The 27,547-nt window shown below is 35.1% G+C and overlaps 2 protein-coding genes across 3 annotated transcripts; one reads left to right on the forward strand and one right to left on the reverse strand.

Annotated features, from left to right (window-relative positions):
- Positions 1–206: 206 nt before the first annotated feature.
- Positions 207–15,712, reverse strand: LOC581345 (integrin-linked protein kinase). The gene is made up of 11 exons (XM_781351.4): positions 14,823–15,712; positions 8,804–8,969; positions 8,020–8,115; positions 7,316–7,412; positions 6,601–6,678; positions 4,970–5,055; positions 4,263–4,494; positions 2,612–2,733; positions 1,913–2,012; positions 1,059–1,189; positions 207–462 (listed from the first exon to the last, which is right to left on the reverse strand). The coding sequence occupies exons 1-11, from the start codon at positions 14,909–14,911 to the stop codon at positions 313–315; spliced, it is 1,347 nt and encodes a 448-aa protein (XP_786444.1). The 5' UTR covers positions 14,912–15,712; the 3' UTR covers positions 207–312.
- Positions 15,713–15,901: 189 nt separating this feature from the next.
- LOC581286 (caseinolytic peptidase B protein homolog) lies at positions 15,902–26,463 on the forward strand. 2 transcript variants are annotated; one of them, XM_011683634.2, is made up of 13 exons: positions 15,902–16,182; positions 17,200–17,254; positions 17,844–17,930; positions 18,387–18,490; positions 18,798–18,926; positions 19,174–19,271; positions 19,666–19,780; positions 20,423–20,500; positions 21,323–21,585; positions 22,332–22,494; positions 23,953–24,146; positions 24,822–24,926; positions 25,520–26,463. In XM_011683634.2, exons 1-13 carry the CDS (start codon positions 15,909–15,911, stop codon positions 25,757–25,759), a joined length of 1,905 nt encoding a protein of 634 aa, XP_011681936.2. In that variant the 5' UTR covers positions 15,902–15,908; the 3' UTR covers positions 25,760–26,463. The 2 variants fall into 2 exon arrangements, with proteins under 2 accessions (XP_011681936.2, XP_030836247.1); XM_030980387.1 differs by lacking the exon at positions 24,822–24,926.
- The last annotated feature ends 1,084 nt before the right edge of the window (positions 26,464–27,547 follow it).

A 27,547-nucleotide genomic window follows, 5' to 3' on the forward strand; every position in this document is an offset into this window, starting at 1 on the left:
CAAAGTTGGACTTAAACATTATGGAGAGTCATTTGCAGCCTCAAAATAAAATATATCAAAAAGCGTAAATTCAAGTATTTTAGACTTTTTATAAATTCCACATTAAGAACATGAAATCTCTTTGATAATATAAAATATGATTGATTTGAATCACCATTTTATGCCTTTTAAAATAACTTTTACAAAATATTTTCATAGATGCTAATGGCTTTCCATAAATGTTAAGTCTAACTTAGAGATAAGTTCAACTTAGGATCTTTGTGAAACACCCCCCTGGACACCTATTCTCAATGATCGCTTTCCCGTAGGATCCTAGTTAGAACGCATCCTCTCCAAGATGGGCATGATCATGTCAAACCTGGGTCGCTTGGTGGAGTCCTCGTTCATACAGATCTTGATCAGCTTGCTCATGTGAGGGGAGGAGCCTGGAGGTACATCAATCCTTAGACCCTCTCCAACAATCTAGACAGTGACAAGTACAAAATAATAATAATAATAATAACAGCTAGTTCTTATATATCACTTTTCAGGACCGAAGGCCCTCTAAAAGTGCTTTACAGATTTATATATTACCCTGGTCATCAGATTTAGGCTTACCCGCAGACAATGTATGCACATTATCCACTCCCTGGGGAGCATTCCAGCCAGGCGTCATTTTTACGAATGAGAAGGATGTATATCAGAGAGTTCCAATGATGCCAACTGATTCCTAGTCAATCACATGACGATATTTCAAATGTGATCAAATATCAATGCTATACAGTAGGCTTGCAGATGCACCATGTGAGAAAGAGGGAGGATTGGGGTGTCCTGAAAAGGACTCTCTGTAATCTTTCTTGAGGGTGTTTAGTCCTGAAAATGCTATCAATGCTGTTTGCCATGTATGTTTTCTTTTACAGGTATGCACACATAAAACAAGAATTCCCACTCTATACAATTTTATGCCATAACTTTAGCAAAGTGTCATCCTACTCAATCATTCAAATGAAAACAGAGCTATCAAAAATAACATAATATCCCATGGGAGTAAGACTGGTGATCCCTTCTCAATGCCATACCTTCATTCCGACCTCCATAGAGGACATGCCAGCAAATGGTACTTCTCTGGTCACCAGCTCCCAGATCAAGATAGCAAAGCTCCACATGTCTGCTGAGCGAGCATTCATCTCTTCAGGGCTTTTCTGCAAAGCTGAGGAAATAATATGAACCATAGAGAAAGGGTCAATTAGGTGGCCCAATAAGAATGGCTCATATGCTGACACCCCAAAGAATATTAACTCTACTTGAAAAATGAAGTTGAGTTCTGGTCATGCGATTGCATTGTAAAAGATACGGTGTGGAATTGATCAGAAAATGTTGATCATGTAGCATATAAGTATTGGTGTGTACTGCAAGGTTCTAGAATCATCAAAATGATGTCTTCGTAAAAGTAACAAGCACTGTGACTGTACACAGAAAGATGTTTATGGGACTACACAAACATGTGGCCTCATTTTTAGAAGACAAGCTTCACTTGTTTTATTTCAAATAGCTAAAAATTTCTGGATTGACGAAGAGTTCTGTTTTTTGTGCCATCCTATTGATAGAGCTTTTATGTTTAGCCCAAATAATGACACTGGGACACTTGATAGCAAAACCGTGAGTGGAACAGGAGATGAGATTAACAACAAGTATGTGTTTGTAATCAATCAACAATACAAGTAATATAAGTACAAAACATTTTATGGCAGAAATTCCTTAAAAAGTGAAAACATTTCATGTTTTAAAACAAAATGTAAAACATTCTGAACAAATATTATTTGACAGAAATCTTTTTCAAGATGTTAAAAATTATCTTGTAGAATTTTTTTCAACACTTAGTAGAAGTGAAATAATCTGTCTGCTCTCCTTCAAGGGTCTTCTTTGAACTTACCTTCTGGTGCCATCCAAGCAGGATTGAAGAATTTAGCTCTATTCTGAAAGGAGAACCTGGTATCACCCATGTTGATCTTAGCTGTCAGCTCCTCATCAATCTACAAAAAACAAGATTTAAGATTACTGTCTAATGATATTTATAATAAAGAGCTTTGCTCTGATATAGCAACAAGACTCAAGATTAATGTCACACTTGGTGAGGCAGCAGCACGCACGTCTACAGCACTTGTTAACAAAACAAGGGGTGTCATTACTCCCAGGGGGATTTTTTTTTTGGGGGGGGAGGGGAAGGGTGGCATATGTTATTTGCAGTTGTATTAAAGAAAGTACTGGCACTAAAATATGCATTTGGTGTTTGATAATGGAAATGAAAAGGAATGGGGTCATTTGGTTAAAAGGTTATAATTGCTCTAAAGTACATAAAGTTCTAGCATTTGTGCTACCTTCTACATGGCACTCTGATTATCAGGCTTTTTTGATCAATTCATTATGATTTCTTACATTAAACCTGATCTTATTTTTACAACACACAAAACAGGAATTCAGCAGAACAGTATCTCTCTAAATATCTCACAAAGTCGTCTACTGCAGTCCAAATTGACTTATTTTAGCAGAGAGAAAATACCTCTCTGCCAATAATCAGACAATTGATGCTGACTATGTAAATGTTTGATTAATTCAATGATGTCTTACTTACCATGATATTCTTACTGTTGAGATAGTATCTTGGGATGAGAGGATCCATTGCATGTAGGAAGGACATACCTCTCGCAATGTCCAATGCAAAGCTCACCATCTGACCATGATCAACAACAATACCTGCAAAAACACACACATATAATCTACTGTTAATCTTGATTTTGATTTTATTCAAAATGTACTGGAACTGGGTTTAAACCCGAGTCGCCAGTTTTTAAGGGGTTTCATTGAAGGTTTGAAATGCTAAAGAACATACAGTAATGTAATGTGGATTTAATTTAATTTGAGGAGCTTTTTGAAACCTTGATAGAACATTCTTTCATACAGTCACCTTGGGGATTCCATTATGTGCGTTTCCAAGGACAGTTCTTCTATTACTGTCCATCCCAATCAATCTACATAACAAGACTCTATAGATGATCCTAATGACACAAATGACCTTGGAACATCCACATGGGCCTGTCTAGGCTTTGATTCAGACTAAAAATTGAGAATCTGAATCTCCTAAGCTCTAAATGTACATCATTCATCAATTTAAACTCAAGCTAATATACCATATACCTGGTACAATCATTTCAGTTAAAACAACAGTTTTGATGAATAAAAATAATGCTGAGGCAATTTAGAGCATCTTTGGATATGAAAACTGACTACATACACACATACATGTAGACAACTTCAGAATCGATATCTCAATAATTCCTAACAAGGTTGCTGAATCAGCCGGTGATAACATATACACTGCAAATAAATGTACATGTAGCTGCTACAAGTCTAGTCTACTTAAGGACATTTATAATTCCATATTAAACTATTACAACACTTTAATACATTAAATATTGAGGGGGAAATAGACAAAGGTCTGGATCTCAGACTAAATCATACCATAAAATAGACAAAAAACATTCAGTGAGTAAAAGACCCAAGGGCATTTCAATTTACAGTCATTTGATTGTATCCTAACAATTCTATTTTATCTTTTCTTTTGCTCCTTTATTAGGATGCAGGAGTACACACATAAAAAAAAGCACAAGAGAAGAAGAATGAGTAAAATAGCTACATGGACAGAAGGAGGAGATTTTGTGACTTCTTTAGATTGACTTACATGTTATTCAATTTGTAGTTCCCTACTGTGGGTTCAAATGGCGGTGGAGAATATGTGCCAAAAGAAAAAGAATCCTTGCAACGAGACTCTACAACCAAAACCAATTACAGGTGAAGGAAAAGCCAAACAAATGAACTATTTATACAGCTACATGTACATATTGTTGAAGTGGACATACCGGTAGCTATTTCCATTCATCTTCAACAAGGAATTAAAGATGTAACAAATTATATCAATAAAACTTGCTTCTAAATTCCTTCCTTTTTTCAATTACAACACCTCCTGAAAAATCATGTACTCTTCTGACTTAACAGAGGCAAACAGGGGTTGATTATACCAACAGTGTTTCCCCCTGTTAACTGATAGCACTCAAAGTGTGCAGATTTGAATGACCTGATACTTATAACAATGGACAGTTTCTACCATCTTCAGTTGTTTCTTTTTTCTCATCTGAGAGGAAGAAATTTTAACTTCAACAAAATACTGTTAATGCACACTGGATTTTCCTGGTTAAAATCAAATAAAAACAAAAAGGGGCACTCACCGGAGGCTTCATGCAGAACATGAAAGAGAGACCCATGCTGAAGCGTCTCACTCAGCACGACAAGATTCGGGGGTTGGTTCACACATCCAAGCACAGGATGGATGTTAGGATGGGAGAAGATGCGTAGCCGTGGGAACTCTTCACCAAACTCTCGAGAGATACGAGAGGTCACGTTGGTGACCTTGAGTACCTTAGCCATGACAGCAGTCCCCTGCCAGATACCCTTCCACATCTAGACATCAATATAGGCATAAATAAAGGGTTACTCATCTGTATTTGTTTTTATAATCATGGGGATTCAAGGTTCCACAAGTACCCTCCAAATAGCAATCTTATGCTGTAATAGGTTGTCTGTGACTTTGCATATGAAACCATATCCAATTGGTTATCTGCATTTTTTTAATACATTTTATGAAACCATTATTATTTATAAATACACTGAAAGTGCAAACTACTTATGGGCTTTTTTAGACTTAGAGCTTGGAAAAGATGAAAAATGAGAGAAACAGAAATGAGGAGACGTAAAATAGAACACGCCATCATTATCATTTTCTTTTTCTTTTAAAGAATATGGACTATACTTTCTAAATAAGGTCACATGTATTCTTCAATATTAAGAGGTGTATTGATCTCAAAGACATTTTGAACTACAAGTGTTCAGTTCATCAGAGAATAACTTATCTGAGGATTGTGGATACTGTACTTACATCCCCTGTAGGGCTACTGTTGATCTTGCTTTGTAGCTTGACATGTTTCAGATCGATACCAGCAAACCTTGATAGGGTTCCATCACCTGAAAACAAAGAAATGTAGAAGAACTAGATACTTCAAGACAAACTAAAGCATCATTTCTCCAACTTATCCTGATAATATGACATTCTCTTAAACATTGAGGACATGTTGTTGTGAGAGTGAAACATTGTAGCAATAACAGCAGTTAGATTCATCAATGTATCTCATTTCCAAATGACACAATGGCATCTTTCACAATCTTCCTATAAATAAGCTTCTCCTTGCTTTGTTCTTTATCAAATTTATTCATGTTTTATTTCTTCCACTAATCTCTCACTTCATATTCTGCCAGTGCCATCTACATCATCTTCCTTTTCCATTTGTTCTTTTCCAATACCCTCCTTGACTCAGTATACAGTCCTCTGCACACTACATATACAACTGGAATTCTTTAGTTGACCTTTATGTATGAAGCTTGTGTGGGCAGGTGCATTGTATGACACAGCTCTGTTGAGAGCAGGTTTTTAAAGGTATACACCAGTAGTCATTAGTTTAATGTAAACAAATTTGACAACATGGGAGGAGGGGAGGAAAGTTAAAGGAACAGATGGGAGGACAGACAATGAGATTTTTTTTAAAAGAGAATGGAAAAGAAAAGAGGAGTATGTTTGTGTGAAGAGACAGAAGGGATAAGATAAGAATAAAATGAATATTAATTGGACAGAGTAAAGAAGGGAAGAACAAAGAGAAAGATATTTAGAAGAGAAACAAAAGGAAAAATAACAGCACCTTGAACAATGTGGATATCATTATTTGGTAATATCTGAAAACATGCATCGAAGCTGATTGCAACTTTGGATAGTACATGTTCATGAGCACTACATATTAGGAAACACATCTGTTTAATAGAAAAAGGTGTTACCTCACGTGCAGGCTTTTCCTACAGAACACATGTGCCCTGATAATGACTCATAATTCCTTACATAATTAGATTCCATCATGAGTGAGAGGCTTGTTTTTGGGGGGGATTGGATCGACATTGTAGAAGTAGGATACATGTATATGCCACAGGAGTTGTTTCTCTATCAACCAGAGCCCGGTTTCACCAAATAACAAGTTACAATAACTGTTACAAGCTACTGACATAACAAGTTACAATGACTGTTATAAGCTACTGACATAACAAGTTACAATGACTGTTATAAGCTACTGACATAACAAGTTACAATGACTGTTATAAGCTACTGACATAACAAGTTACAATGACTGTTATAAGCTACTGACATAACAAGTTACAATGACTGTTATAAGCTACTGACATAACAAGTTACAATGACTGTTATAAGCTACTGACATAACAAGTTACAATGACTGTTATAAGCTACTGACATAACAAGTTACAATAACTGTTACAAGCTACTGACATAACAAGTTACAATGACTGTTATAAGCTACTGAAATCGTGGTGTTTGATTGGCTGAGAGCAAATTTGTCATAGATATTTAGCATTTGTATGAATAATGTTTATATTTTGTTTACATTTCCACCATTCAGTCATTCATATATTTTTGTCTACATGAGATGAAAAAAGAGATGGGATACTTACGACTTCTCGTCTTTGTACCACTCCAGTTATTCCTGTATTGTATTTTTGTCATGTCTTGGCCCATGCCTGCTGCTTTCTCTGTTTATACAAAATTGAAATTAACATCAATATCATTAATACTGCAATGTCACATATTTAAGAAATTAATCATATACAATTGTATATACAGTATTTAGATCAAACAGTTGATAATGTGTAATGAGATTCATGAAATTCATCAGAATTGAACATTCAAACTTCACATTAAACATGTACCTATTTTAAGATATACATATTTAAATACAATTTATCCAGCTTTTGACACATTTTTTATTTTCATGGTAAATATCGGCTAAAGCTGGGTTTATAGTATGATTGCAGGGCCCTCAGGAGGAAATACTACTGATGAGACAACCATTAGTAAACAATACACATCAGCATTATTAATATTATTATTATTATTGTTATTACTTAATTGATTAAAATTAAAATATTATGTTTTGGGAGCTTTGAGCTGTTTAAGAATTTTTCTACAAATGTACATGTCCATGATGTAAAAATATAGCTACATCCACATGTATGAGATGAATAAGTTTACTCTGTATCTTACATACTGGTAGTACACTAGCTGCTTCATTTTACTATGCATGGCTTTCTGCAATATAAATATCCACAAAAGACAAAAACAATGTTCATTATACACTGTTGAAAGTTCATCTCTTTATTGTATTCTTACCTTTTAACATATTCCCCATGTCTTCCTTAGTCTTGTCCAGGGGTGTGTCATCATCTTTATTTGACAGGGCGACGAGGGCACCATTATTGATCAGATCCTACCAAACAAGATAACACAGATATAGTGAAATTTGATGAGGATCTAAATGCATACACAATCACATGCATGATACAGGGCTAGACACTAACATGAGGCCGGGACACATGAGCGCCCAAATCTAAGTCCGGACACCCAAGAATTGAAGAAGACAAAATACTTTTACATTTACATGCATATAAAGATTGTAAAAAGTTCAATCCTAAGCCCCTTCCAAAACAGTTAGTGTTTAGCCCTGCACATGATATATTTCTGTTTGTTTATTATATTTTTTTATTAGAGGAGCAAACAAACATTATAATCCCCTATGAATATCGTTCAAGACCATGAGCTAACTTCAACTTCAGCTACATGTATAAAACATAAAAATAATGAATCAATCTGTACTTGTGACTTTATTAGAAAATTTCAATTCAATTCTGTAATAAATTAACGTAAAATCAAAACAATTGCATGTAGGCCATATACTGTAGTCACTGTACAAGTATTTGAAATGCTATTTTCTGTATGGTAATCAAATTCCATGTACAATCACGATTGGGATGAAATGCCCATGAAGTCGAACTTTTTCACAAAATCCAGAGAATGTGAGTTATGCATTTGCTTACCTGACATATTTGTTCATAATTCCAAAAGCATGCATAGTGTAGAGGTGTGTTTCCATGTTCATTCATTGCATTGATGTCTGCTCTGTGCTGAATAAGCTACAATGCCAAATAAAGAAGTTCATTCATTTTAATATGTTCAATTATCCTCTGTGCATTATCAGCTTCAACAGTCTCTATATATACTGTTAATGTGAAGATTTTTAAAACTTATTTAATCTAATATGATGATAACATTAATAGACTGATAGTGTGATCTTATACAGTACACATGTCTGTCAGACTCTACACTCCTGGCACTCCACAATCTGCCTGAAAGCAACTTAAATATCACAAGCAACTAAAAAGATCAGTACTCATTTAATTTAAAAATCTTTTCAAGATGTACAGTAATGTATCAAATAAAAATGCTTGAATAACTTGCTGTTTATTTTGTTTATTTTCCCATTTAAAAAGGAGCATGGCAAACTTTCATAAAACAATCTTAAAATCCTTTATCTGGATTCTATAAGGAATTGGGAGGTACTTTTCTTTTTTTCACCATTATGAAGTAACAGATTGCCTTAAACTTTCAAGACTTTGGGGTCATTTTCAATGATTTCACTAACATTTCCCAAAGTTGTATGTATTTTAGTATTTTTTTAAATATTTGTTTTAATGAAACTATTCATCAAATACTGTATGTCTGCCATTACATCATAAAATAACATAAATTGAGTGGATCGGAATAAAACAATTCATTATGATTCTTTGAGAGCAGTATCATTAAAAGGGCTGCTAATTTTACCTTGAGGACAATATCTCTATGACCATGTGCAGCGGCTAAGTGAAGAGCTGTATCATCACCCATGTTAGTAGCATTAATCTTTGCTCCTCGACTGATTAACATATCAACGATGTTGGTACGACCCTCCTTGCACGCCCAGTGCATGGCACTGAAGCCATGGTCATCTCTGGATAACAGAGAGAAAAAGAAGAAGTGGAAAATAAAGTTATATATATACTTATAGATCTACTTATAGATAGGTCTACATCATACATGTATTCAAAATCTTTAAAAAATCATAATTAAAAACAAAAAATAAAATGATTTATAAAAAAAATCATTTTAAACAATGTACACATACATGTATAGGCAATTTATACTGTCTGTAAGACTTCAAAGCAACTTGATGATTTAAAATGGTGGCATATTTCTGTTGAAAACATTTCACTGTAGAGTGTAGAATGCTACAAAACCAAGCAGATATAAATACAAATAGTAATAGTCACATGCGATAAAACACTAATTACATCTTCTCTTTTTCAATTGAAAATATAATATTTGTTAGAGACATACACTGTACTCCTTTTCTTTAATTTGACTACATGTCCTAAATATACAATTTCAAGTACATATTTAAAACAAAAAGGTTTATACCACTTAATCACATTTTCACACTTCACTGTAAAATTAGACATCATCAAACATCCAGCCATGAGGCTTGCGCATCATTTTTTCCTTTTCATTTTTGTGTTTTGTTTTTATTTTCATGATTCAGAATTAAAATTTCTATTCACAGTTTCGATAACCCAAATGATGTACAAAAAGGCTACCATACTCGACATACTGTACATGTAAGAATAGGAATTTTACTCATTTTATAACTCTTTCCTTAAAAAAAAATATCCTGCTTGTACCACACAAGGTGCTGGAGCGCGACTGGTGCTGTAAGCTCAGTCTCTCTAGTCTTTTGATAGCAGATTGAAATTTCATTACAGCCATCATTCATACTCTACATCTAAGCATTATTTACAATCAACTGAGTGAGAACATAATCTAGGTAATTTTTCTTCAGAAGCCCAAAATGCGCCTCCATACATGTACTCAATTTTATAAGAACTGCACTACAAGAAGCCTGTCATATTTTAATGCAAGATGAGCTATTGGTCACCTTAACATTCCCTCTGTATGACAAGCTCCCCCTTAAAGGTAAAGACCAGTATTGGAAACGCCCCAATTTCAAAAAATGAAATGGAAGCTCTCATTACCAATCATGTGAAAGAATATGTTTTGACTAATACATGATGATAAAAAATTTGCCGCGAAACCGCCTACTAATACATATATTTGGTAAATTTGTTTCTCTCATGGTCTGTGAGAGATATAGGATAGTCCCATATACATCTTTCTGTGTATAGTGCTTGTAACTTTACGAAGAATGGGCCAAATTTCTTATCATTATTCCAGAAGCTTGCAGTACATCAATGCTAGATGATCAACCTTTTCTGATTGATTTCACAACGTTTCTTTCACAATGCAATCGCATGACCATAACTGGTCTTTAGCTTTAACCAGGGATATGTGAGTTAAATGGATATTCCGTCTCGAAAGAATTTCCCGAGGGAAAGATATTCAAGATTAACTTGGCTTAACAACAAGTAATGTAACCCTCTTCAGCCATCAAATCCATCAACAGCCACCCTTATCAGACCACAGATGCCCTCTGGCAATCCAAATGTTACGAAATGTTACGCAACACGGCCTGCTTCCCTAAGCTCTCCAAACACTTGGTCGTAAAAAAAAGGCTTTGAAGCCATGCGAGTCACCGAGAAAATGACGTCATACTCATGGAAGATGTATATAGCTATAACATATAAAATACAAAAATCGACAACTTATGGCACAATACAACCTTCTATTGGTTATCAAATGCTTTCGCTGTGCTCGGATAACTCTACTGAAGACGTAGCCATCTGAACCAACGAAATCGACCAAGGAAATCGTGAGTTAGAGTGAATGCAAGTTTCTCATCATCATCGTGTTCTCTTCTAATTATTGACATTTTCCGAAAGTTTCCGAAATTTTTACATAGCTAGGAAGGTAGTCCATAAGTTTATCTCTTAAAATAACTAAATGAAATTGTGTTGTATATTTGCGCATTTGGTTTAATGAGGGTTAGAAGTTGTCAATTCATCACCACTTTTCACCCCGAGTACGGGCAGGCGACGCGCAAGCCGCCGTGCTCGCTGGGCTGTACATGCTGCATGTTGTGGGAGGAAACACACACAGCTGCATTACTACCCTGGCCGTATATTAAAAATTGTGCTATTGATTCTCAACATTTCAAACAGCACTGTACAAAACTCAACAGATTTCACTCAAAGTCAGTACTTTAGTGACGATTGATGACACCTAAAGAGCATTAAAATACAGTTTGTTAAACTTTCCGATGTTAGAAAGAATAATTAAAAAATTAAAATCGTGAGTCTACTGTCAAACTTGCCGATCAACCGCATCGGTATAATTACCGCATCGGTCTCCAACTTCCCATAAATTAAATCTTCCTCAAAACCAGTCAGAAAGTCTAAATCGTCGCCTAGCAAATACTCATCCCTACTGTATGCCGCCATTTTTGTTGATAGCAGCCGATGTGTATTTCCAACAATGCATTTCGCGAGCCCTATGTCACTCAGTTTCGGGAGTGAGATTTACGAGCTGTGCGGTCCGGGAGGGGGATTAAGGGGATTATGATAGGGGAAAAAAAGACTCTCGGTGCCTCGCAGTGCTTCAAAGGGCCCTCTTAGATGGGGTATCCATTTAAACTCACATATCCCTGCTTTAACGGAACACCCTAGTAATTACATATCATCTTCTGCAGTCCACAAAAGGAACATAGCATGGTCCATACATGTGTACATGTAGTTCCACAGAAAAAAGAGACTGTTTTTCCATAAAGGTATATATAGTCAAGCCTTTAAAATGCAATGAATTATATAGTTAAATCATTTTCATACACATGTACTGTACAGTGTAGTTTAGTTTGATGATGAAAATTTCTTGTGCACTTTTTCTAATTTTCTTCTCCCTACTTGACTTACATACATGTACCGGTAGACTTAATTTTGAGGTGAAACTACTTTAATAGTCAAATTTGTTTTGATTGATCGCATATTAATATATCATTTTTATAGTCTGACTGTTTTTCTGTCTTTTTCTCTGCCTGAATCACAAAACATTAGTATACATGTAAAGCGAGTGGAAACAACAATTTTGAGAAACAGAAATAAGAGTGGGGTAAGGTGACTAAGGTCTGAATCTGTGCAATGAACTACATGTTCAAATGTATGTAATGACAATATTACATTGTAAGTTGTAACATAATTTTAACACATTTTTGTCAAAATTGAAACAAACAGAAAAGTTCTAAAAAAGTTCTGAATGTTATCTCACACAGGCAATCAGGAGATCATGTATAAGACCTGCATTCTTAACACAATTACATTCATTACTGTACGCTGGAAGTTCTGGAACATGTATTTGCAATTAATCTATGTATTAAAAAGAAATCTTCAAAATCAGCACATTTCATTATTTACTTAGAACTAAGTTTCACATGCATTTAGCATTGTCAAAGAAATATAAACAAAGTACATGGGTCTGGGTGTACATGTACATGTACCGGTACATAAAACATATTGTTTCCCTTACAATATAGTTGCATGACCTGAACGCTCCATGTCAATGTACATGTACACATACATGTAGGTTACGTGGCAATTCCCCCTTTAAGCGGGCTTCTGATAGGGCTGCTGTATACTTGGCATACCATCGCTGCTACATCATCAGCCTTAAAATGAATTGATGTATCTCCCACATGTCAAGATAGTTAACAAGCCGGGCTTCTATCATCCTCCCAGCAGCAAACTACCAGGGAGGGGAGATGAAATTTCATCACACTGACACAGGAGGCCTGTATGCTCATGCCTACTGTGATCATTGAACACTGTAGGCATATACAGTAAGCTATCACAGGGAAATTGATATGATATTACTGTAGTAAACCAAACAATACTGAATACTGTAATAGACAGGATATTTCATAGAATTCCATGTTTAGTGCTTTCATGGCTGGTCTTTGTAATTTTGTTCTACCATCTCCTTTAGTATCGTGATTACATGTACATAAAAAATACCTGTACATGTATCATTATGCTATATCAATTCAAATCTTTAACAAACTACATACAATGCACATTCAAAACATTATATTGTTGGTGATTATTCATATGTACATACTGTACAAAACTGTAGTACTGTATGTACTATTCAATGTACAATTAAATAGCATTCAAGGACCTACAAGTACATTGTACACGTATGTCATTACAAGTACCTGCACTGATTTCATGTACATCAGTTTCCTGTAATGTGTATAATGTTCAGGAAATATTGTGCCTAAATGTAAATGTAGATGTGATATGCGTTTTTGAAAGGAAATATGAAGTCTCCTATAGAGCCATGTTTTGCATACCGGTAAACATCCTGTGTTTAAAGCCACACCTTTGCCATGAAATGATATGTACACGTATGTACTAGATACGAAAGTCTCTAAATCTTGAGGGAAAATAGATTTCTAATAAATTTAGCCCCTCAACAGGACCCTGTATGTACAGTACATTTACATTCAATTGTATTATCAGATCCTTAATAATAAACTGCTCTAAAAGAAACCAGAAAATAGCAGAAGGTATTATTTTAAAGTTGTAATCACTATACATACAGGTTGTACATGTATTATACGTATCGGCACTTCAAATGGGCTGAATTGATAATGTCACTGTGACAAAGTGCCAGACAACTTAATTTCCTTTTCGTTGAAACGCACAAATGACAAAAAATGGCAATATTTCAGAATTTACAGGAGGGCCTTTACTTTTGTAGACCGGTAATACTATGCTATCCAGTATGCATACTACATTTTGAGGGAGAAGGCACTTCACAGAAAAACATATATTAATGATAAATTTTGTATATATGAGAACAGGAGAGTTGTCCGCGATTACTGTACAGTGTACATCACAATTCACTCGCCAATTTGAATTTTGCATCCGGTAGATTTAGTGATCTCATTTTGAAAAAAGCTCATAACTCTCTTACATGTATTATTGACAATTTTGTTTTAAAAATGCAAATGATCTGTTTCTCTTATTCTGCTTTCATACTAATTGTACACAGGTGGGATTGTCCTTTTTTTTTAAACAACAAGCTAACTCTGTTAAATGCAACCAAGGAGATATGAAGGTATTCAAGGCCCTGTTACATGTACATGTATGCACTGTACCTAACTTGCTTCAAACCTGTCAGTACTGGACAAGAGAAGAAAGCAATATCCCATTTTATTTTCAGAAGGCAGGGATATAGAATATATAGCGGGTATATAAACATGCATATGCTGTACATGTACATAATAAAATATTCCATCCCTTGATCCTTTCTTCTACTGAATTATGAGAAAATAAATTTACTTTTTATTAAGGAAATAAATGAAGAGCTTGTAAATATTACGCATGCATGCATTCCTATAAATTGTATCATGACTTTCTTTGCTGTAAACTTTATCATATTTTTACAATACATGCAATCATTTTTTTTAAGTGAATTCAAACATTTCTGAAATCATTCCCAATTTCCTATCATCATATACAATAAAAAGAAGACAAATATGATGTATAATAATAATTATTAAAAAAAACATTAGCATCTAATCGACTACAAATCAATTCTCAACATAAAAATACTATTATTACTATTATATTATATTATATTATATTAATACATATTATTTGAGATGGATACTTTAAAGTCTCAAAGTCAAAACCATCCCAAGTAAGACATTTTTTGTATTGTTTAATAATAATAGTCAGGCGAGTCATTTTTAATGACTAATTTGATTTTGAAGGCATAGCATAAATATTTGATCATGCCTCTCATAGACACATGTCTGTGAAATAACTTTCGGTTCTTTCATGCATTTCATTCTTACCCTTGGTTTGGATCATTCTCAACTTTGTCCAACCAAACTCTGACGTACACTGCATTCCCATCACGGATTTGTGAAAAAATGTCATCCATTGTTGTATAAAATTGTTTCAAATTCAGCTAAAACTCCTCTTTAGGAAGCAAGTCTATCAACTGTAGTAAGTCAAATGCCTGGACAATTAGTCACTTATATATATATTTATTCGTTCAAGTGATTCATAATCCTGTTGTTGATAAACTTCTCCTTCACTGCACTGTGCTGGTACTGGTGTCAATCAAACACGAGTAACTGTGGAGCAAATCCAAAGTTCTCCAGACCAGGATACTGGAAATGTCCATATGAAACAAGAAGAGAAGAATATTGTGTTATCTTTTCAACAAAGTCATGTTGATGATCATAATGATGGCTGTCTTCAAAACAATAATGAAGTTCACTGACTGCCAAGTGTTATTATAAACCACTGTCACTGAGTGATAACATTAACAACAACAGTCTACACTACAGAAAAGATTTCAATCATGAAATTAAGTTGAGCGGTTGATCCTTCCGCATCTGTTCAAATCAAATCAATGCTCCTCTCGAGCTCGGCCTCGTCTTGTTTAGAATTAGATGCTCTAAGATCTAAACAACTTTATAACATGAAGCTTCATGAAGTGCGGGTCATGTCATTGCCACTGGCACGTACTGGTTCAATAAGTTCCAAAAGATCCCAGCTAAAGTTGCAACATTATCAAGTTCACTGAGTTGCAGTAAGGTTACTCGCGGTAGAGCTAGGATACGATTACGAGCGCGAGATACACGGGCCACTCCTCCACTCTTTTCAGACGAGATTCCCGATAATGGATGACCTCACGCCTACGGGTCAGGATTCTTCGCATTCCAAATTAGGTTGCGGAATGTTTACATACGATAAAGGGAATTATTTTTCGAGTTCAAATTTTATGATAAATTATTAAGTTATTCTTTAAGTATCTATAATTAAAGTTTGTTTATTAATTTGTTATTTTTTTAATTGTAAAGCTGTTTGTTTTATCTGGAATAAATATTTCTTATAATCTAATCAGTGGTGTAACAACTCGACATTTCAAGATGGCAGCCTCCATGGTCTCCACGAATGTGATGAAATTGCGTCTGTTTCTTTCATGTTTACGGAGAATCAGTTGCGAAAAGAGTGAATTTTCACAAATAATTAATTCTAGGAGAATATCTTCACTTAAGAATTGTATTAATGTGAGGTATTACATTGAAAGTAGGAAGTTATATCGTTTGTATTCCACATGGCGTATCAGAACTGCGGGAATAGGGGCCACTGCAGCAATTGCCCTCGGGGCGGTAGCGGCGTGTGCTGAGTCTGTCGAAGCTGGTGAGCTTACGGGTGCTCATATATCATTTTGTATAGAGTCTAGACTAGATTCTACACTTTTATTTTTAGTTTAAGCTTTTTCACTGATGACCCAAAACGACTTTCTATGTCACTCTGTAACAAACTATACATTCAATGAATGGTTGATCACAGGAAATCCAACACCAATACGTTGTGAAAGAAAGGTCATGCATTTGTTGTACTTGTAGATCTTTCTGGAAATCCAGGAAATGAAAAATAATGTAATTCTGTAATGCTTCATGCTTGGCCTTGGAATCGGCCTTAACATACATTTAAATTTAAGGGGAAGTCCTTTCTCACAGTCGCATCTAATATCAAGTCATTAGTTGTGTTTCAATAAAACATGCAGGAAATTATGAACAGTTGAGTTATACATATTATTATTACATATGTAACCTAGTCCCCAAGTGCAGGCCCAGGCCATGGTCCCACCATCCCAGACTTGACTCCCAGCCCCAGGCTGGTGGTAGGGTAAATTAAAGAAGTATTCAATGTGATGGTAGAAAATGAGAAAGTTGCACAGTATTTCAAAGTTTCAACTCTTAGTTAGACTAGAAAATAGAATATATATCCATAGCTTTCAGTGTACTAGATTTCTTAATCTTCATTTTTTTTTTTTTAAATAAAAGACTGAACTCAATAATCAATTAATAAAATCACTAATAGAAATAATGGAGGGAAGGTCATAAATAATTCAAATTTTTGTGATTATCTCGGCTAAGTTGTAGCTTAAATTATAGCAAATTAATACTTATTTATTTAACAAGATCAAGAACAATGTTAATCACAATATTGACAAGGAAAAACTGAATACCAGATTTCTGCAAACACATGTTAAGTTAGGAAAGAACATTAAATCACACTTTTATTCAAGTAGTATAAGTACCACTCTGCAGGGTTGAAATGTACCGGTACAATAGATATCTGAAAGCACATAGACTAGTACATAAGGAGTGCACATCTCATTTCAAGAAATGTAATTTCTTCTTAATACAGTGAAGGCAACATGGTTCCTTGCATCTAGAAAGGATGATGTAGATGAAATATCCAGGTAAGCAGAAATAACAGTATGCATATCTGACTCTCTACAATGTTACAATGAATGTGTGTTTGAGCCTTGAGGTTATCAAGGTAGTTTGTTCAGTAAAATTACAGTGCTTCATTGTTCTCTCAACATGTATGACCCTATGTTTTGTTAATCTAAAACGTAATGAAAGGATAATGTGATTGTAAGAGAGATGATTCCTTGTACTCAATATGATTAATGTTAATATTTCCAAAATTGTATATGTCAACAATGTCTTAAGTATGTTGTTCTAGTTCTATGTTGGAACTGTGCTCCAGTTGTGACTTTGAGTAATGCTGATATTTTCATATTGTTTGTTAAAGTTGAAACTTTTACATGCCCAATATCTCCCTGTTCCTGCCTTCTCTTTCCCACCCTCTCACTCTCTCTCTCTCTCTCTCTCTCTCTCTCTCTCTCTCTCTCTCCCCCTCTCTCTCTTTCTGTCTCTCTTTCTGTTTCCCTCTCTCCCTCTCTTTTTCTTTTTCTCTCAATCACACTTCCCCTCTCTCTCTTTCTCTCTCAATCTCCCTCCCCCTCCCCCTCTCTCTCTCCCCCTCCTTTCTTTCATGAGTAGGTTACTGAGGTCAGGGTTCAATGTGAATGCCAGACATCAGCTGGGATGGACAGCCTTGCATGTAGCAACTATCAACAGACATGAAAAGTAAGATTAACAAAGTCAGAGAAGTTTTTCACACCACCCCAGCCCTAAGGTGTATACATAGAAATCATAATAGAGATTGAAAATGAGGGCAGTGATGTTTTATTTTTATTTTAGCAGGGCCTTCTTGTCATCCTTTATCTGAGGAGTGAAGCAAAATTAACAGGCCTACATAAACCACATAACAATTTGATGTAAGCTGTGAGATGAAGAAGTTAATCTTTTACAATCAGTTTATCTTCAATTTGTTTATTTTAAAGAAATCTTGAGCCCCTAAAATTACCACTTTGATATTAGATCAGGGGAATTAATTTTGTTTCAGTTTAACTGAGTCAACTCTGAATGATACAAGATTGTACTTTGGACAGTCTAATTCACATCTGTATGCTTAGATGGATTTCTCAGAATCCATTCCAGATATTCTCTTCAACATTTTCTTTCCATCCTGCCTAATTTCAGGGCTCTGAGAGCATTACTCAAGGCAGGAGGAGACCCAAACATCGGAGATGAGTTTAGCAGTGTGTGGCAGACAGCGCAGGAGAAAAGCCTCAACTCATTACAAGGTTAAGATGCAATTCAAGGAGCTTATTCAGAATTAGCTATGATTTGAATAATAAATGTAGTCGACGCATATTATGAAATGTGATTACGAAGCAATGAAATTTCATCTGCAGTGTATAGTATACGAGATGATACTTTATGCAATCCCTTTCTGCTTTTTCTATATAATTGAAGATGATTTCACTTACTCAGCAGATATTAAAGATTTTGAATATGCCTGCTTTTGTCCACTTCATGTCTTATCATTGGAATATTTAAAACTCTACTCTGACCTGATAACTAAGCCTTATTTTATTTCTCTTGTTCTAGTTTTATATGATAGGGAGGATGACTTCAGTGACAGACTGAACAACAGAGCCTCATTCCGTGGCTGTACAGCTCTCCATTATGCCGTCCTCTCAAATGACATCAATATCGTCAGGATTCTACTTGAAGCAGGTATGGTAATGTTTATTTTATGTTGATATTAGAAGGTGGGAATAGAGAGCATGAGAGGGAGAGAGGGGATAGAAAAGAGACAGAGGAGGGAGATAAATAGATAAAGACATCATTATTTCACAGATACATTTGGCTGTCTACATTTAAGAGAAATTGAGTCCTTCACAGAGTTTCCATTATAGAATACCTTTCATAATGTTGGATCCCACTTTTCACACCATTTCTAATTACCTATGGATTTGTTTAGGTGCTGATCCAATGATAACCAATGAGAATGGTCATACTCCTATGCAGTATGCCAAAGGTCAAGCCATAAAGCAGCTACTTGAAGAAAACAGCAAGAAGGTCAGTACAGTAGGTCAAAGAAGTGATCCCTGGGTTATAAAGACTTTTAGCTCCCATGAGATGAGATATTGCCTAACATAGAGCAATATTTTTTTCTTTGAGTAGAGTGGTGCCTTTTTATGTACAGATGAATGCACATCCCTGTATCAATTTTGGATCTGCTAGGAAACAATAGTATAGTGTAAACTCAATTTTTTTTTTTTTTAAATCTATGCCTCATGCGTTGATGGTCCACACCCTCTCGATAGCTGATCTGATTATGTAAGATATTAATTCATTATTTTAAATAAATGCTGGAATATCTGCAATATAAGTCTTTGTTCTATCCTCTGCCCTCTTCTGACTTCAGTGTTTCCTATATTATATTTCGTATTGTTATATTTCATATTGTCAGTTTTCAGCATTACAAGCAAAGAGAGCAGCAGAGGAGAGACGTCGCTTTCCATTAGAGCAGAGACTTACAGAGTTTATCATTGGACAGGATGGTGCCATAGCAACCGTTGCTGCAGGTAACAAGGTTCTTTAACATGCAAATACTGTCTAAAGATTATTGTCATTTTAAATTTCATATTGCCAGAACCATTCATGAATGGTTCTCAGAAAAAAGAAAGGATAACGCAACTGTGATCAAAAGATAAATAAAACTATACTGTTTCTCCAAACAATTTGAGAAGCTGCTCATGAAATATCGATCATATACATTAAACTAATTGACCAGCATTCATCGTTTACCATGCCATAGAATTAATTAAAAATGTACTATTGAACAAAAGTAATTTTGAGGAAAGATCTATTTCATAGATTTCTCAGGTGGTAAAATTTGAATTATTTAATATCATGCATCTTTAGTGTGGTCCATCAAAAAAGTATTATACAATGTTTGAAGGATTTGTATTATCATGAATAAAGAGAGACTTTTAGGGGGACATCATTTCTGTAAGTTTGGATGATGGTTCAAACACTGTTCTTTAAACAAATGATTATTAGAATGTTTAAGAGGAAAGTATTAAAGCGCTTTATATCCGCTGTGTTAAAAGGCACTACAAAATGTTTTGTATTATTATTAAGTAAATTGTTGAGGTACTACAAGAATGTCATGCAACTACAGGTGCATGTATGTAAGATTGATGGCCCGTTTTTATCTTTCATAGCTGTTAGGAGGAAAGAAAATGGTTGGATGGATGAAGATCACCCTCTAGTCTTTCTCTTCTTGGGCTCATCAGGAATAGGTGAGTATGAAGGAGAATGGATAGAGAGGAGGAAGGGGGCGTGGCAGTTAGTTTAATCTGACCACATTTCTTTAAACAATATTCTAGTGATGCATATTTTAATGATTTGAAGTTTTGAACCTCAATATTTGATGCTCTCTCTGTTTCTTCCCCCAAATTTTTTCAAATGAAATGGTAATAAATTGCATTTCTTACACTGTTTCAGTTACAATATTTGTACAAAACAACATTTTAGAAATACACATGCATTTAGGAGAGAAGAGAGATATGGTCATAATTATGGTGTCTACTTTCTCTCAAACTGTAAAGAGTCATTCTAAGTCGGGAAAAGACTGGCACTTACATGTATATCACAAAAAGAAACTGTTCCTGAAAAGGAAAGTATATTACTGTAAATGCATTGAAAGATGACAATGTTATACTTATTTATTTATTTTATTTATTTCGCATCTTTATACAGAGTATCATGTTCAGCTACATAATCATTACGAAACATTGTTAAAACATTAAAATAGGCTGGTCTACAACAGGGCTCTATTTAAAAACAACATAAAGCATGGAGAGCTAAATATGACATGTACAACCCTAAAGAAATGTTTCCTTGCTATTGCATTGTCCGAAGCTCCAACGTAGGCGCAATCACCAGTACATACAGACATTAATCCTGCTGCAGAGGGGCATATAAGTAATTATACTTGAAGCCCAACATCAAGGTAAATCAAGGTAAATAAAAATGACAATGAAAAGTATTATATATAGAAATGATTTGAATTGTATGAACCCTTAACCAATTGTTGCTTGCTGCTCACCTTTGCATGACAGGCAAGACGGAACTTGCCAAGCAAATAGCACGGTACATGCACAAGGATGTCAAGAATGGCTTCATTAGGATGGACATGTCCGAGTACCAGGAGAAACACGAAGTGGCCAAGTTTATTGGGGCACCACCGGGGTACGTGGGTCATGACCAGGGGGGTCAGCTCACTAAGAAGCTCAAGCAGAATCCCAATGCTGTGGTGCTGTTTGATGAAGTGGACAAAGCACACCCTGATGTACTCACCATCATGCTACAACTCTTTGATGAGGTAATCATAATAATAATCTAGATTTATATAGCCCTTATAAAATACCGCCTCTAAGCCTTTACAGATATTATTACCCCAGTCATAGGATTCACTCAAGCACATTGTGCACCATCTCCACTCCCTTGGGAATATTTCTACCATATGGTCACCATGAGGGCATATGGCAATTACTGACAAAAAGGATTTTGTCATCCTACCAAGTCCCCATTTCTCTCCTGGGTATGGAGTGGCAAATGAAGATTAATGCCTTGCCAAAGGACCTTAGGGCTCCATCGGGTGTTAAAGGTCAAGTGATTTTTCTTCTCTGCCAGTTGGGTTGTAAATCATGCCCAGGAAATCTCTTTGCAAACTGCTTGTTTATGTTAAGAATGAGATACAGAAATAGAACATGCACTGTGTAGCATGTTCCAAGTAAAGATATTTTATGCCCTATCAGAACATGTGAAGAAAAAAAGTTCACCCTAAATGTGACATTTGAAAGTTCACTTAATAGCACAGTAAGATTTGTAGGAAGTTGTGGACTAGATGCTGATTTCATCACTCAGTAAACCTCTAAGCATACATTCTTACATTTCAAATTATCAAGCCATTTCCAACCTGATATCTTTTGTGATTTGCATTTGTAATCGCCAATTGACCTCAAACTGTATGACCTTTATAGGACCTGTAGGAGGATATCTCTAGTGTAAATCTAGTTCTTATTAATTACGATAGAATTTGGTTATATCGTTCATTCTCCTCACCAGGGGAGACTGACAGACGGGAAAGGCAAGACAATAGAATGCAAAGATGCCATCTTTGTGATGACATCCAACATTGCTAGTGATGAGATTGCCAGTCATGCATTGCAGCTAAGAAGAGAAGCCAAGGCTATGATGAAACAGAGACAGACTGCACAAGTAGAGAGTGGTAAACCATCATGTTATTCATTTGTTCATGCATTTATTCATTTATTGGTCCAATGTACATTAAAAATTTATGGAAATTTGTTATGCTCACATTATTCAGGCCTGATACTTACCCAATTTAAATGAGGTTTCCTGATTTTTTTTTCTTCCAGATTTTTTTTTCTTTCCGATTTTACCACGATTTCCCTGATTTTCCCCTTATTTTCCTGATTTTTCCTTAATTTTCCCTTTTTTCCCCCAATTTTCTTACTCAAAAGGCGGGGAATGTTGTTAGATGCCATTTTTTTCCCCAAATCCTCTTCTTTTTTTTTAACTCAGGGAGGGGTTGGTTGAGGGGGAAAAAAATTTAGTGCTCACTATCACCCCTGATTATTAGAAAGGCACGAGCAATTACATTGTATTTATATTATTGATACAGAAACATTAATTGCCTTGTGAAATTCTAACATATAATCGCTGTGTGTTTGGACTCATAAACATTTTTTGATTTATCTCTTATTCTCTCTCTCTCTATTTGCTTTTTTGTGTGGCTCTTTCTCTCTGTTTCTTTTCCTGCCTTTCTTCCAATATCCTGCTGTTTGTGTGGTTCATCTTTAAACGGATAGTTGAGTTCTGTTGCAGAGGGCGCCACACAAAATAATTTTTTGTGAGATAATGAAAAACTGAGTGTCAAATTTGAAAGAACATAATATTTAAATGACAAAATCATCTTTGTTTGATCAAAATCGGTTCAGAGACGGCTGAAATATAATGATTTCTAATACTTGTGTACCACCACAAATATTAGATATTTTGAAAAATTTGAAAAAACCGTTGAAAAAAACGAAATAATGCTTTTTACGTCGTATTTCAGCCAATGCCGATGTTGGCTTTTTTGTTGAAATTTTCGTGTTGCTTATATTACGCACAACCAGTCGGCCCATGTATTGTTATTTTTAATTAAATAATTAATTAACGGTCACCATGTTTTTTTAAAGTGGAGCTGAATTGGAGCTCGTATTGGCTAAATTTCACACATTTTGGGGTCTAAAATTACCTTCATAGCAATTTTAGGTTCTAAAAGGGTACTAGAAATGTCATAGATAAGAATACAGCAATAACCATGCACTTTGAAGGTATTTGCGGTCTGTAAACATAACTCAACTATCTCTTTAAGACATAAACACATGACTATGAATGGAAAAACTACATGCTTGACTGTTTTTTTATTATCTCCAACCCTCTGACAGAATGTAAGAAAATATTTCTTTGAATGAAAGAGCTAGATATTAACTTCAGGTACATTTAGATTTCAAGTGGCCTGCTTTTTAGAATTGGAATCAGAGTATCAGACAATGCACAAAGTACGTCTTTAGTGATTATCTGATGATATGTTACTTGCTTGTCATCTCATAAGAAACTCATACAATGAAACACCACACCGATACATTTGCTAATATACAGTGGTTTCATTCAACAGAAGCAGCTGAAATGACAGAGCAGGTGACGATCTCCAAGAGGTTCAAGGAAGATGTCGTCCAGCCGATCCTCAAGAGGCACTTCAGAAGAGACGAGTTCCTAGGCAGGATCAACGAGATGGTCTATTTTCTACCATTCTCTCGCGCCGAGCTTATCAGACTGGTCTCCAAAGAGCTCAACTTCTGGGCAACGAGGGTAGGTTTGCTCTGAGATATTTCTTTTATTTGTTGAAGTTATGAATTCATAATAAAATATAGATATTTTGTTCTTGTAGAGTACATATCACTTCAAATCATGCCTTAAAACTTACTTGATTTTGGCATAAGTGAAAATACTGACTTCATTGGAGGTACCTGTGCATGTGAATGTTTTTTTTAAACAGAAACATGGCACCATGTTAATGCTGTGAATCATCATCATCGTCATCATCATATCATATTATGATATGAATTCTCTTTGTTCCCTTGCTTTGGCTCTGTAAACCTGTATTACTGCACAGTGCATTTCAAGAAATAATCCTACCAGGTACCCACTTATTTCATCTAGCTCGAGACTGGCAAGTGTAGATTAATGTCTTGCTAGTGGACATTGGTGCCTTGTCAGGGTTTGAACCCAAGACCTTGGCATCCCCAGGCAGGTGCGTAAACCACTTGACTACACTTTGATTTAAAATGCTGTCTATAATTCAGCTGGCTTCTAATAACTTTTTGTATTCGTAGTTGTTTTGATCACTCATTGCAATATGTGATTAAGAAAGGAATTCCTCTCAATTATGGAAATGTATAAGGACAAGTTTCTTAAGCTTTTGATGATGCTGAATGAGGTTAATCAATGTTTTGTAAGATTTATGAGCATTTTTATCTTGCTTAGGCCAAAGACAGACATGAGATGGAGTTGACATGGGATGTTGAAGTTCTTGAAGTTCTTGCTGATGGATATGATGTCCACTATGGAGCAAGGTCTATCAAACATGAGGTCAGTTTTACAGAAGAGAGTGAAAACAAATTTAAGAAGATTACTGAAAACACACTAGAAAAAAATATGTGCAAATTCATCTGTAAACGTGATCACACAAAGAATTGCTCATTTAACTAAATAGTTACGTTCCTAAAGCCCTTTCTGTAAATTTGACATGAACGTGCTGCCATATTCTTATTGTTAAATATTGGCATCTTTTTTCACCACTGAATTACAAGCTATTACAAACCTAGACACAGATCCTGGGGAATTTGACAAAATTTGAAAAGGAAATCATTGACTGGTGCCCCCCCCCCCCAAAAAAAATAGATAATAATAATAATAATAATGATGATGATGATGATGATGATGATGATGATGATGATGATGATGATGATGATGATGATGATGAATAAATAAATTAAAATAAAATGGAAAACAAATAGATAAAAAATGAAAAAATATTTATTAATCTATTGTAATATTTTAGGTTTATAACTTTCCAATGCCATATTTTGTGCTCAAAGCCAGAAAGATGTTAACATCCTTAAAGATAGGGTTAGTAACCATCTGGCTCTCAACATGTTATAACTTTGTCACATTTCTTTCAGGTTGAGAGAAGGATCGTCAACCAGCTTGCTGCTGCCCAAGAGAAGCTCCTCATCTCTCAAGGATGCAAGCTCCACATCGCTGTCGATGCAGGTTCCCATGACAACAAGATGAGTGGAAGTCAAGATCTGCAGCAGACGAAACTCAAGCTTCAAGTCATCAAGAAAGGAAAGAAAGAAACAGTGAATATTCTTCCATCAGTACCAGGTCCCGCTGATGTCAACCATCATTCCAATTTTTAGGCAATATTTTACCCCTGTTGATGTGGAGCAAATGAACTTGAAAAGAAATACTTGAGATTTTTCTTGACATTTCAACTTGTGTGGATAAAGCCAGGACAAATCGTACTTTCTTCCAGAAAAATATTCATGTGCAATTTTAAAAAGGGAGTCATTCAGCTCTGTGCTCCAACAAATATAACTTTCACAGTGGCTGTTGTACCCTAAATTTAGTGTGATACATTCAATGCATAGTTCTGAGCCATAAATGTACAATAGATAGTTTTTATCTTGTATGTAAATGAAGCATCACTGCTATCTCTAACTTTCACCCAGAAATCTATTTATAGGGAACATTAACTGAAACTTACTTAAACAAGTTACTTTTGCAAATAAATTATCATGTCATTGTATGTTTTTGTATGAAATGTTCTCTATGGTTCTTGCATGCTAATAAAATTAATGGATAATTACAAAGACCTGGGAGAACACTATATTAAAATCATTGAAACTAGCAGCATGTGTTTTAATTTAGTCTGTAAGACAAAGAGAAATAGAAAAGACAGGTTGAACAGAGCAGACAAATATTTAGATTATTTATAGGGCAAGGAACAGGGATGTATATATCTTCAGGGTTTGTCATGATATATCACTAACCGGAGTGTTGGCTCAGTCAGTAGAGCATCCGCCTCACAACCAGGAGGTCGTGGGTTCGAACCCCGGCTGCGTCATACCAAAAGACGTTAAAATTTGGGAGTTGTTAGAGGGATAGAGCAACGTCGATCTGGCGCTGCTCAGTGGCTGCCGGGCTCACGATCAATTGGGCAAAAAGAATTTCCGTTTCGGTTTAATAAAATTTGGAGTGGACTATTAGGCTATTATTATTATTATTATTATAATTATTAACTGGACATATATATCAACCGATAGACTCCTTAATTCTCTGGCTCCTAATGGTTACTGACAGGCAATGGGTTAAACAATTTAATTTCTGGCATTGCTATGATCTAAAAACTTAAATAAAATATGAGTTACATGTAGATAATTGTAATAAAATAGAACATTTAATAAATGTGATTTATTGTGGTTATTTGATACTGATATAAGAAAAATGTGTATATCTCACCCTCTACCCATGCAGGCATTAAAAAACACATTAATGTTATTTCTTGTTATGCTGTTTGTTTTTAAAATGTTGTTAGAAGTGGTTAGGCATATAGGGTTCTAGGACAATTACCCCCTGGACAATTGCCCCCCCCCCCCCTGAAGTTTACCCCTTAAAGGGACTTGGTAACATTGTTAAGATGAGAGATAGTGGTGCTAAGGTAGTGACTTCAATGCTACCATTATTCATGGTACAAATTAGGAAAAACTGATCTGATCGATTCCTTAATTCTCCCAACTATATTATTACAATTTAATTACATTTTAGATGAAGGGAAATCTCACAAAGTAATAAAATGGCTCTACATTCCATTCCAGACATTTAAGTGTTGACAGATTTTTTATAGCCTGTTTTATGTCTTTTTTTCATGGAAAAACGGTTGGGAAAATTTATTGTTAATCACTGTTAGAGGGTGTCATACATCAACGCCTTCAAAGAAAACCATAGATATCTTTGTGGTTTGAGAATTTTTCAGGACTTTTTGCATGTCAGACGGTTAGTACTGTACAAGGAATATAGTAAGTAAAATTTTATACAAACATTAAGCAATTTTTTTCATCTACTTCAACAATGTTACCAAGTCACTTTAAGACAATTACAAATTAATTTTTAAAAATCGGTTTTTATCAAAACCAAGTTATTATCAT

The sequence above is a fragment of the Strongylocentrotus purpuratus genome, unplaced genomic scaffold, assembly GCF_000002235.5.
Source record: "Strongylocentrotus purpuratus isolate Spur 01 unplaced genomic scaffold, Spur_5.0 spur5_scaffold_11, whole genome shotgun sequence".
Taxonomy (NCBI): Eukaryota; Metazoa; Echinodermata; class Echinoidea; order Camarodonta; family Strongylocentrotidae; genus Strongylocentrotus; species Strongylocentrotus purpuratus.

Bases quoted from the DNA above. Each gene is read 5' to 3' on its own strand.
- LOC581345 (XM_781351.4), bottom strand. From the start codon at position 14,911: ATGGATGACATTTTTTCACAAATCCGTGATGGGAATGCAGTGTACGTC. The intron at 1,190-1,912 runs GTAAGTTCAAAG...TTATTTCCTCAG, and splicing joins TGCTTGGATGGCACCAGAAG to CTTTGCAGAAAAGCCCTGAA. The intron at 463-1,058 runs GTATGGCATTGA...GTCACTGTCTAG, and splicing joins CTATGGAGGTCGGAATGAAG to ATTGTTGGAGAGGGTCTAAG.
- LOC581286 (XM_011683634.2), top strand. From the start codon at position 15,909: ATGGCAGCCTCCATGGTCTCCACGAATGTGATGAAATTGCGTCTGTTT. The intron at 21,586-22,331 runs GTAATCATAATA...TCTCCTCACCAG, and splicing joins TGCTACAACTCTTTGATGAG to GGGAGACTGACAGACGGGAA. The intron at 24,147-24,821 runs GTAGGTTTGCTC...TATCTTGCTTAG, and splicing joins TCAACTTCTGGGCAACGAGG to GCCAAAGACAGACATGAGAT.